The sequence below is a fragment of the Ipomoea nil genome, unplaced genomic scaffold (genome assembly GCF_001879475.1).
Source record: "Ipomoea nil cultivar Tokyo-kokei standard unplaced genomic scaffold, Asagao_1.1 scaffold1993, whole genome shotgun sequence".
Lineage (NCBI taxonomy): Eukaryota > Viridiplantae > Streptophyta > Magnoliopsida > Solanales > Convolvulaceae > Ipomoea > Ipomoea nil.
Window position 1 is genome coordinate 711,628 of NW_017618421.1, and position 12,966 is coordinate 724,593.

The 12,966-nt window shown below is 39.8% G+C and overlaps 2 protein-coding genes across 2 annotated transcripts; one reads left to right on the forward strand and one right to left on the reverse strand.

Moving 5' to 3' along the window:
- Positions 1-216: 216 nt before the first annotated feature.
- LOC109147324 (pectinesterase-like) lies at positions 217-4,306 on the reverse strand. Its single transcript, XM_019294986.1, has 4 exons — positions 3,734-4,306; positions 3,547-3,617; positions 2,637-2,980; positions 217-896 (listed from the first exon to the last, which is right to left on the reverse strand). Exons 1-4 carry the CDS (start codon positions 4,304-4,306, stop codon positions 217-219), a joined length of 1,668 nt encoding a protein of 555 aa, XP_019150531.1.
- Positions 4,307-7,578: 3,272 nt separating this feature from the next.
- On the forward strand, positions 7,579-11,405 carry LOC109147325. Its single transcript, XM_019294987.1, has 5 exons — positions 7,579-9,399; positions 9,560-9,839; positions 9,964-10,474; positions 10,677-11,250; positions 11,397-11,405. The coding sequence occupies exons 1-5, from the start codon at positions 7,579-7,581 to the stop codon at positions 11,403-11,405; spliced, it is 3,195 nt and encodes a 1,064-aa protein (XP_019150532.1).
- The last annotated feature ends 1,561 nt before the right edge of the window (positions 11,406-12,966 follow it).

Sequence of the window (12,966 nt, forward strand, 5' to 3'; positions counted from 1 at the left end):
TTGACATGACAATCACTAATTATAAACAATTAATAATTTTACCAAAAATCTCTCTATAAACCGGTAAAACAATAAGCGGCTGGTCAAACATCTAACACATTCTGTTAATCGCTATCCGCTAACAAATTAGCTAATAACAGCTGATTGCTGGAGAAACAATGACTAAGTTATTAAAATCATACAAAAAATGTTCAAAAACTACAACCGTGGATGCTCTTATAGACCTGATTTGAATTGAACACCTGTACTGGGAAGCCAAGACCCTCCTCCAATCAAAGAGTTGGCAGTAAATTTGTTAGCCTCGGCGCTACTAATATCCAAATGCAATCCCTTCCACTGGACTCTGTTCGCTGTTCCGGCGCCGGGTCCTTGGTTTTCAAACTCCGCGTAGTAAATGGTATCCGGCGCCGTTGTGCCCCTGAAAGGGACCCATCCCTTAGGATGGATAAAGCTTCCCATATACGTGCGGATGAAAACTGTAGTGGAGTATTTCTTCCAAGGACGGCCCAAAAAGGTGGCGGCTCCGGCGAGGTTCTCCGCCGGGGAAAGTTTGCAGTCCTGGATGGAAAACCCGGAGGCTCCCCTGGAATCTGTTTTGCCCTGAGCGGTGATGATGTTTTGCTGGCCGGGCAATGGTCTGCGGGCGAGGATATTGCAGTCCTGGAACACGGCGGCCGCGTCTCCGAAAATGAAATCGACGGTGCCGTAGATGGTGCACTGCCGGAAGAATTGGCGGTAGGCGTGTGCCAAGAGAGTGTCTTGGAAACCGTCAAACTTGCACCGGTAAAACACTCCCTTATCGCCGTCCGCCATCAATGCTATGGCTTGACGCTTTGCGGCACCGGCGGTGTTCTGGAACCCCATATCCCTCGCGATAAACCCCTCACCAAATACAGCTGCATGCATATATACAACCAATCCCATCCAATAAATTTAAATTGCTCAAAATAAGTTCCTGTACTATAGTGTTTTGTTCAGTTTAGTCATTCTACTTTAATTTTGTTCATATTAATTCTTTTAAAATTGAAACAATTAAGGGCAATAGCTGATGTGAGCAAATATTTATGTATTTATTTTCAACATATTAATGTAATATATTGGTGATAAAAATAATTAATTTTAAATTTTTATAAAATAATATATGAATTGGCATGTAAATATGATGACGTGACACAGATAATGTCAGCGCCACATAAGTTATTGCCCTTAATTGTTTCACTTTTTAAAGTACAAAGACTAAATTGAACATAATTAAGGTAGAAAGGCTAAATTGAACAAAATACTATAGTACAAGGACCTCATAGATACTTTAATCACTTAAACTCTACTTAGTTGCTCCATACTATCAAAACATGAAATCCAATATTATATTTCTCCTAACGTCGCCCAATAATTCTAAAATAAATTATCCTAGCCTTCCCTTCCATATATTATACATGCATATATTATTACAATAAGATTTTAAAAAAAAAAAAAAAAAAAAAAAAAAGTATGTATGGCAACGAAATACATGTAAAAAAATTGTGAAAAAAAAAAATAATGACGACGTGTACTTTTCAGTGAATTGATGAGATATTCTATTTAATGGTGAATTGTTATCATTCTTCAAATATGTAAATCAATAACAGGCATGACAAGATATATTTGTAAGAGATTTATTTTTTCAATTTGACTCTAAAATGGGTTATATATATATATATATATATATATATATATATATATATATATATATATATATATATATATATATATATTATACTTAAAAATCTTACCCACTTATAGGCCCTTGGTTTTAAGGAATCTAGTTTATTTATGTAAATAATATAATTTTCCTACCTTTTAATTTTTGAGAAAGTTCAAACTAATTAACTAGTTTAGCTACTTAAATGTTCTCTTAAAGTAAAAGATTAAAAACTATATTAAAAATTGTAACATCAGGAAGGGACCAAAAAAAAAAAAATTCTAAAAACATTTAGCATTGATTTTTACAAAAATATGCAATTAAGTATGAAAATAACTAGCTTATAATAGAGTCGATAGTAGTAAAAAATAAAAATAATGTAACTAGTTAAAAATGTAATTTTCTCATTTTTAGTTTAATTTTGTTCTAACATTTCTTATCTACCCCAATTCTGTCAATTATTATTTTCTAAAATTGATCAATTTAAATAATCATTACTTACATTAATCTAAGAGAGAAATTATATAAAAGGACCGTGCTACATATATGGAAAGCTGATATTTGGTTATCTTTTATTCATATTTGATTAACAAATATAAGCATTCCTTTCAAAAAAAAAAAAAATAAAATATATATATATATATATATATATATATATATATATATATATATATGTATATAAGCATTTTTTTTGACTTGATCAGTCATCTGGCCAATTCATGATAACTAATTAATAAAAAAGTTGAAAATTTTTTATTATATAACTTTATCCTAAATGGGAAGTGGGGTTTATTGATTCACTCTCTCTCGGTAGCAATTGTGGACTTCCTTCATCAATCATTAAAAAAAAAAAATACATTGGATGAAAAACTTAAAACCTAACAACTTAACATAATAAAGCATTATTATATTTACAAATTAAAAGAATACAATTAAGGATATGATGTTCACTTACAAAATGTAGCAGTGTCGAATGTTTGAGTTCCATCAACGAAATTTAGTCCAGCAGAGACGATAGTAGCATCCATCCCTTCACCAATCATCATAACGTTGGACTTGGTTGCCTCAACCCTAACATTCTCCTTGTAAACCCCTCGTTTAACATAGACCACGAACCTCTTAACGCCATTATCCGGCACGGCCTTAAGCGCGTCGCTGATTTTACTAAACTTTCCGGACCCATCTTTCGCCACCACAGCATCAATCTGCAAATTCCCGGTCGAAGTTCGAAGCCACTTCCTCTCCTTGGAATCCAGCCATCTTGGCATGCCACCAGAACCCAACAACTTCCGCGACTCTCTAATCAAGCCAATACCGGAGTTTGTTAGATATAAATGTAGTCTAAAATTACCATGTTTGAAAAAATCGCTAAGGGCTCATCGGGCAATACAGATGGGGATTAATCGACGCCTAGGCGCTCATATATGTTTTTATTTTTAAAAAATTTGTTTAAATTCTTTTAATCTTTTAAGCTGAGATAATTATAAACTATTTAATACTTTAATAGTTAATACTAAAATATTAAATATTAACCTAAAAACATCTAGACTTTGAACAATTTAGGGTTATTTCGCTCAAAACAATGTCATTTCGAGTGAAATAACTCATTTAAAAAAGAGTGGGAGAATAGTTAAACGGCCGACTAGGTGACCTAGGAGTTGCCTAGGAAGCCTAGGCAGTCAGTGCCTAGGCGGCACTTAGGCGGCCTAGTCGGCCGTCTAGCCGGCCAGGCGCCTAGACCACCAATTATGGTGATACGCTAGACAGCCGGCCAGCGCCTAGCACCTAGGCGCCAATTAATCGGTGCCTAGTCGGGATTTTTACAACATTGAACGTTATTGAATAGAAACTACTAAAAACCTAACCTTCTAGCAATTGAATCAGAAATGGTGTGTTGATCTTCAGCCATAGTTGTGTTGCCTCTTGAACGGTCAACCTGTAAATCAATGTTAGCCAGCCGTTTTATCACATACTTGACTCAGCTACAAACCCTAGAAGGTGCGTTAGCATTATTTTGAGCATAATATATATATATTATACACGAAAATTCACCATGGATTCTTGGAATGCACGTAGGATGGCCAAACTATTACTCGTCAACTCGGCTGATTTCTCCATATTCTCCAAAACCCTACGTCTCAAAGTTTCGTCTGTCGCGTCCTCCATGGCGCTAACGCAGCTCTGCTGGTGAGTCCCGGCCGCACTTAACCATACATTAAGATCGGCAAACGCGCGGTGGATGCGGGCCGGCCTGTCGAGAGCGACAGACCAATTAGAGTGATTTAGGCACCGCGCCGCAATAGAGAAAAGGTCGTGGCAGACCCGGACAGCCCTTAAAGACATAGCGTCAGAAACGTTGTTGAACTCCTCTTGTAGTCGCAGGAAACTATCCGAGGCTCTGCTCACCTCCTCGCTCGCCACTTGCACAGACAACGTGTACACCTCATGATGTCCCGGAGACATGTGGGCAACTTTAACGAGGCTGTTGTAACATGAGTTAGGGTATGAAGTTTTGTTGCAGATAACTTTGATGTCCACAGCGCCATCCCCAATGGCAACAAATAGTAGTAGTTGTACCAATAGCAGAGTAATTGTTTCTCTACCGTATTGAAGAAGAGAGGACATTATTATTGTAACGTGGAGATCGAGCGAAATAGAATTTTTAAGTGACAGACTTAGAACTGATGATCCAATATAGACCAGCATATATAGATTAATTAATGAATGTAAAATTAAAAGATGGATGGAAAGTTAATAATTTTATGTCTAGACGAGCACAAATTTTGGCATTTGAAAGCCAAAATGCTTAATATAGCAAATTCGTAATCAATTTCCTAGAATTGATCATATTTAGCTTTTTTACTTTGTAATTACCTTTTTTTTTTTTGGATTTTAATGTTGCTGGTTTGTGAATCCACCTAAAATTAAATTTATTCTTTCTCAATTTGACTCTTATTAAAAATGATGAGAAAAAAAAAACGCTATACTAATAACTATTTAATGTTATTATTAACAAAGCATTGATTCGAAATATTTCGAAAAATAATAACTTTCGTTTATTTAAATCAAGAAATAATAGGACAAACACCTTACTCAATTGGCGCATTTGTAGCTCGATCTCTTTAAAGGAAGGTCATCACATGAACCTATGTTGAATAGATATTATATTATAATAGAGTTAATAGTACTAAAAAAATCATGAAATATTAATATTAATGAATCAATACAATAAGATCAATCACAACAGTAGTATCAACAACTTTGGAAACAAAGACTTCTTTAGGATATTAAAAAGATACGGAGTATATTTTAAGAAAACATTTAAGGAAATTACTATGTGGACTCCGAAGTTTTATTCCCAAGACCTTTTTAAGGAAATTACTATATGGACTCCCAAGCAAGGTTGTAAAAATCGCTAGGCGTTCCTTGGGTGCCTAGGCGCCCATTTTTTAAAAAAAAAAAAATTTAAAGATTTTTTTGGGCGCCTAGGCCGCCTAGTCCACAGCGGACTAGTAGTTGCCTAGGCGGTCGGCCACCTAGAACGGTGATTCCGTCGAATTTCTAGGCGCCTGTACGTCGACCGTCTAGCGCCTAGGCGCGATTTTTGCAACCATGCATGCTCCCAACTTTTACTCCCATTCTTAAATTCTTGTTGTAGGCATTTTTCTTGGAACCCACATAATGACAATAGCGTATCATTGTTAGTCACATTAGGTAGTAAAATCAAGACATTAGAATTTGGGAATACACATAATAGAACTCCCTTTCTAATTTAATGTTTTTGTAAAATAAAATGTTACTAATATTTTATGAATAGATTTTGATGTTGATTGTAAAACAAGTTATGAATTTTGAACCCTCATAATTTTAAAAAAAAAATTATCGTAAATCAAAAATATTTAGGAAACAAAATCAATACCAGGACTATGTGGTCTAATGGTACCCGGGTTGGACTTCCATTTGGAAGATTATGAGTTCGAGCCTTAGTGGAGGCGTTATTGGTTCTTTGTGTTTCAGTAGGTTGAGAAAGTATATGAACAGATACTATAATGTAATAGAGCCAGTAACTTCCAGGGCAGAAGAGTTGAGGATAGTCAACAAGTAAAAGGGGTTATATATCTAAAAAATAGTTGATAAATTATAAATTAAAGGTAAAACAATAAAAATAAATAATAAAAAGGTATTTTTGAGTAATTTAAATTGATTATGATTAAATAGACGTCAACTTTTCTCTCTCTAGAAAATTCTCTCTAGGGTTTTTGCCTTCCTACTAGGGTTTTTCCTAGGGTCTTCAACGGTGATTGCTTGATTCCTTACCGGTAGATTGCCGGCGCTGAAACAATGGACGACGAACGAAGGGGTGAGTTGGCTGATATGGAGGGGATCGATCAGCCGGTTTTGGATGGCGGACGCCGAGCGGTGGAGGAGAATCTGGACGGCTGGCGAACTGGCAGAGGGGGTTTGGGGGATCAACGCCGAACTGTGGTGGATGGGGTGGGGGAACGACGGAGTGGTGTGGGGGTTGTGAGTGACCTGCGCCGAACCGGGGAGGGGGAGATGGACGGCCGGCAGCAAGCAGTAACGGGGGCTGTGAGGGATAGGTTTAATGTTTTGCATGAAGGAAGGCGCCGTGAGGGCAGTGAAATTCCCAGGCGGGGCGGGTTGATGGCAGGGGTAGGTGGGTTGAGGGAGAGGGCTGGAGAAGGTAGGGGGCAGGGTGGGGGAGAACGGACGGTACCTGGCCGGCCGAGGGGGGAGGTGAGTGTGGCGGAGTTGACGAATAGGTGGGCGGAGATGACTTTGATGGAGGAGGAGGGTGCGGTGTTTATGCCGGAAGGTGGTGATGCGGTGGTAGAGGGTGATGGGGAAGAGGAGGAGGAGACTTGGAGGGTTGTTGGGCGGTTTTTGACGCAGAAGATGATAAAACTGGATTTTATGAGGCAGGTTCTGGCGTCTGTTTGGCAACCAGTACATGGAGTACAGGTAACGGAGATTCAAAGGGGTTTGTTCTTGTTTATTTTTTTCCATAAGACTGATATGGAATACGTGCTGAATGGAGGACCCTGGGCTTTTGAGAATAATGCACTTGTGTGTAAGGAGGTGTTGGATGGGGTGAATCCGGTGGATGTAGAGCTGGATATGATTGACATGTGGGTACAGTTGCATGATATGCCGAAGGGATACACGTCGCATGCAATTCTGGAACAGGCAGGAAATTTCTTGGGCTCTTTTGTTACACATGATGACCGATTTGAGGGGGCGCCATGGCTGACGTTTCACCGTATTCGGGTGTCAATATCGGTTGATAGGCCGCTTAGAAGGAGGATGAGGTTGATGAAGAGAGATGGGACTACAGCATGGGTAAATTTTAGATATGAACGGCTGCATAAGTTTTGCTATTTTTGTGGGTGTATGGGTCACTTACATACTTTCTGCATACACGCTAAGGAGGCTGGAATTCCGGTAGAAAGGTATCTGTACGGTCCGGATATGCGAGCTTGTGGATCTCAGAGCGCTCCTAGAGCGGTTGGGGATAGCTGGCTTGTTCCGGTCGGCGGGAAACCACGACCACTGGGAGCCAGGCCACGTGTGGTTGGGACGGTGGATGGGGGACAGGGAAGTGGGGGTATCACATCCACGAGTATGTCCGAGGATGAGGTGGTGGTAGCTACGGAAAAGCGTCGTAGGCATGGGACGGAGGGGGAGGAGGAAAGTGGAAACGAGGAGGTAACAGTCGCAGCTGTTTCAAAAAACTTGTCCATGGCAGGAGCTGGTGTCCAGCCCCGCCCATCATCATGAGTACTTTGAGCTGGAACTGTCGTGGCTTGGGCAATCCACGCACGGTTCGTCAGATTGTGGGCCTAGCGTCCAGTAAGAAGCCTGATTTCGTGTTCTTGATGGAGACCAAGGTGCCACGGATACATGCAGAAAGGATCCGTGTTACGCTTGGTTATGAGGGGTTGTTCTATGTTGATAACGATGGTTTGAGTGGAGGAATGGCGCTTTTATGGAGGAAGAATAATATGGTGAGACTTTTGAGTTATTCGCAGAGTCATATTGATGTGGAGATAAGCTTGTTTAATAAGTTATGGCGCATGACATGTATCTATGGTATCCCCGAGCGTGGTAGGCGGGAGGAGACATGGGATCTACTTGGCACACTGAAGACTAGGTCCTTGTTGTCCTGGGTGGTGATAGGGGATTTTAATAATCTACTATACCAGCATGAGAAGAAGGGGGGAAATCAGTATCCTAATAGTCTGTTACGGGGTTTCGGAGATGCTGTGGATGACTGTGGTTTGATGCAAATGCCAATGAGGGGCCATCAGTATACGTGGCAGAAGGGAAAGGGGACGCCGAATTGGATAGAGGAAAGATTGGACAAAGCTTTAATAACGAATGATTGGGGTCTGCTCAATGACAATGCATGGCTGGAGAATATTCGAACCCGGGCCTCGGATCATTCGATCCTATTCCTCAGTATTAATGCGATTTGCATGCCAAGGAGAAGAGGGCCGCAGAAGTTTAGATTTGAAATGGCTTGGCTATTAGATGAGGGGTGCAAAGAAGTAGTAGAAACGGCCTGGCAAGAGGGGAGAACGGAGGGATTGCTGCATTGCCAGCAGTTGTGTGGAGAAAAGTTGATGCGGTGGGGTGGAGATCAGTTTCATAAATTCGGAAAACGAATTAACCACCTGCAGCGGAGGCAAGATGCCATACGGAATAGACGAGATTTGGAAGCGCTAGCTGAGTACCAACAGATTGAGAATACCATGAAACGAGTAGAGGCCCAGGAAGAGGTGTTTTGGAGGCAGCGGGCCAAGCAGCACTGGCTACGCGGGGCTGACGCAAATACAAAATTTTATCATAGGTATGCCTCTGCACGTAGGAAAAAGAATTTTATTTCTAGTATTAAATATGGTGCTGGTAACTGGGTGGAGGGGGATGATATGCATGCTGCTATACAGAATTACTTTGAAAATATTTTTGCCTCTAATGGATTGAGTTGTGATGATCCACTTTTTGGGGTCCTAACCCCACGAGTAACGTTAGAGCAAAATATGATGCTAGACCGCCCTTTTGAAACTAATGAGGTTAAAGAGGCTCTTTTTTCAATGTATCCGGATAAGGCACCGGGTCTGGATGGTTTAAACCCGGGTTTCTACCAGCAGTTTTGGGAGATAGTGGGAGGAGATGTATCTGGCTTTATAATGAATGCTTTGAATTCCTGTGTATTCCCTGAGGGATTGAATGATACTAACATTGTCTTGATACCGAAGAAGGAGATGCCTAAGACAGTTGCAGATTTAAGGCCGATTGCATTGAGTAATGTCATCTACAGAATTATGGCCAAAATGGTAGCAAATAGGATGAAAACACTAATGGGAGGATTAATATCAGAATCCCAGAGTGCTTTTATCCCGGGAAGGCTAATCACTGACAACATCCTGGTGGCAGCAGAGGCGGGGCATTATCTGAATAGAAAGCAATGTGGTATAGTGGGATGGAGTGCATTGAAGTTAGATATGTCAAAGGCCTATGATAGAATGGAGTGGAGTTTTCTAGAAAGGATGCTGACTGTTATGGGTTTTAGTGAGAAGTGGATAAAGCTCATTATGATGTGTGTAACGACTGTTAATTATACTGTAATGGTCAATGGTGTAGCAGGGGCACGTAAAAGCAACCAGGGGACTCAGGCAGGGAGACCCGCTCTCTCCGTATTTATTTATTATTTGTGCAGAGGCTCTCTCGATGATATTACAGTATGAACAGTTGGCAGGCTCAATACATGGGTGCAGAGTGGCAAGGGGGGCGCCGCCTGTATCACACCTATTTTTTGCGGATGATAGTCTCCTATTTTTTAAAGCAAATATTCAGGAGGCAGAAGTTATAAGGCAGTGCCTTGCAAGGTATGAGAAATTGTCAGGCCAGGTGGTGAATTATAATAAATCTAATATATGTTTTAGCAGAAATACCCAGGAGGCTCACAGGGCTCAGGTAGCGAATTGTCTGGAGGTGGAGCAAGCACCCAATTTTGGGAAATATTTGGGCCTACCATCTTTTGTAGGGAGAAATAAGAGAGCTGTTTTTTCGTATGTGGAGGAAAAAATCAGGCAGCGAATTGGTTCGTGGAGTAAAAAGTTACTCTCTCAGGCTGGTAAGGAAGTATTATTGCAAAGTGTAGCGCAAGCTATGCCTACCTTTTCGATGAGTGTTTTTTTGTTACCTGAGACAGTTTGTCAGTTAATTGAGCGAACTATGAATAAGTATTGGTGGGGCAGTGGAAGAGAAAGGGGAATACATTGGAAGGCATGGGATGTGCATACCAAAAAAGTATGGTGGTATGGGTTTTAAAGAGCTGAGGGCTTTTAATCTAGCAATGCTAGGTAAACAGGCATGGCGATTTTTAACAGACCCAGAAACACTCGTAGCTAAAATCTATAAGGCAAGGTATTATCCCACAACCAGTTTTACAGATGCAACTATTGGTAATTGCCCAAGTTACTGTTGGAGAAGTATAATGGCAGCCCATGCAATGGTAATCTCAGGGGTGCGAAGGAGGATTGGGAATGGACAGACAACTTTAATATGGGGGCACCCGTGGTTACGAGATAATCCTAGCCCATTGATTCAAACAGAAATGCCACAGCAATTGAGAGAGGCACGAGTTGCAGGACTGATTGATTTACAGACTCATACCTGGGATCCGCATATTTTGTCTGATTTATTCATTCCTGAAGATGTGGAGCGAATAAATATGATCCCTGTTAGTCCTGAGTATGAGGACTCATGGTATTGGATGAGTGACCCAAAGGGGACATATACAGTAAAGAATGCCTATAGGCATATTGTGGGTGATTATGAGAATAATCCAGCGAATTTTGATAAGTGGGTTGCAATGTGTGAAAATAAAAGTCCCCCCTAAATGGAAAACTTTCTTGTGGAGAGCCATATGTGACATTTTGCCAACAACCCTTAACTTGATATTTAAAAGGGTGGAGGTGGACCCAACTTGCTCAATGTGTGGTTTAGAACATGAAGATGGGTTGCATGCTTTAGTGCTCTGTGAATATTCTAGACTTGTTTGGAATATAACACAATTGCCTATTGTTAATATTGTTGCAGACTCATTTACAGCATGGCTAAAAGGGGCTATGGCGGCCTTGACGGAGGAGCAGACCCGGTTAATGATAGCAGTATTATATTATATTTGGAGAACCCGGAATTCAGCTGTCTGGAAGGGATCAATGATGCGGCCTACCCAATTGGTCAGAGCAGCCACCGGAGCGCTGCAAGCGTACGGCGCTGCCCATGTCCGCCGAACCAAGCCGGCACCGGCGACGGACCACTTGAACGGTCCAGGGGAGGATGGTCTACGATGTTATGTGGACGCGGGTTTCCGGCACGACACGGGCGAGGCTACTTACGGCATGATAATTATAGCGCCAGATGGCTCGTTTGTGGCAGCAAGGAATGGCAAGTTACCAATCTGTTTTTCACCACTTATGGCAGAGGCCCAGGCATACAAGGAGGCTTTGTCCTGGCTACTTGAACGGGGCAACACATCAGTAAGTTTACTCACGGATTGCATGGAATTGGCGGCGATTATCAGACACCATCACACGCCGATCCATTCGTACGTTGGGGTCACAGATGACCAGTGCAGAACGTTTATGTCATTGTTTAATCGTATTACTTTGGATTACATCTCTAGGCAGATTAATTTACATGCGCATACTTTAGCTACGTTAGCATTTACTCAGGATCAAGCTATGTACTGAGATGCTATCCCACCTGACGCTATTTCAGCTTTGATTCATTAATACAATCGCAAGATTGACTTTCAAAAAAAATAATAAAAAGGTCATGAAGTATAAAGCTCGGCCAGTCGACAAAAACGGTGATATGGCAGAATAAGTTAAATATAGAAGAGTAATTCACAAAAGATGAAAAGAAAAATTTTCTTTATGGAGTCTTCTATTCTAAATGGCATAATACATTAACAAACATATCAATAGAATGGTTTATTAATCTTAGTGCTATATTTGGTAGTTGACAATGCAAGGAACTCAAGGATTACCATAAAATGAAGCTTAGAAACTAGAAAAGCCACCAAAAGCGTCGTTGCTCCCGATTTAATGAAGACAAAGTCTAGAGGAGAAGAAGCGGGGGCGAGGGTTGAATGCACTTTGTAGATTTTCTAAGTTTTGAAAGAAAGTTGAAAATTTTTCAAACGATGACTAAGTAAGTTAAGTTTTTATTAACACTTTCAAAATGTTGACCACTTAACTATATAGTCCAGAATAAAAAGCTGTGTAGCGGAAAATAGGTTTTCAAGAAATTAAACCAAGTGAAGAAAGATTAGATATGGTGAAAATAAAGTGTATGTAAAGTAAATGGGACAAATAATTTATAATGGTTCAAAGTTATATAACACTTCTACTTCACTCTTCTCCTGATGTCCAGGAGGAATTATTCACTATAATCAATTCTCCAATAGGTACAATTATAATGAATCACAGATCAAATGCTTTGATCACAAAACCAGCACGACGAACTAAGTTTTCACATGCAATCTCCTACTACTCTTCCCCTATCTACCCTTGGTAGAGGTACACAATGATTCGATACAAACCTTGAAAGTAAAACTTAAACTTAGAAACTTTAATTAGAGTCTTGTTGAGCTTTTGAGTCTGTTGAACTTGATAAATGACGTTTGTGAGCTTTTTGGAATGCTTGACCTTCGTGAACTTCAATATATCCTTTATGTCTCTTTTTTTGTTATTTGTTGTTATTGTTGTTGTTGTTGTTATTATTATTGTTATTGTTATTCCTGTTTCCGTGCTACATAAGTATCATTTAAAATATGCTAATACGATTTTTTTTTTTTACATTTTACTTTTTATATATTGATTCTATTTATACAAAAAGAAATAGAAAATAATATATTTAAATGATGATTTGTGAATTGATATAATTTTATAACCCTACAGAATAGTTTTAATGAATTTATGCACATGTTAATCTGTCCATGATATAATTTGTCGCAATCAAGTTCACACCATTAATTAAGTGGACTTGGGATGCAAGTGATTTGCAATCTGATCTTGTCATTCATGTTTTATGCTAGCTTTAAAGAGAAACACCATTGCCATGGATAATTGAACTCAGTCAGGGGAATAAATCAATAAATGAGTAGCATTAATAAAAATGGTATGCCTCTCAAAGTGAGCGGGGATATTCGAATGGACTCGAACCATAAGATGGATAGAGAAAGACGTGGA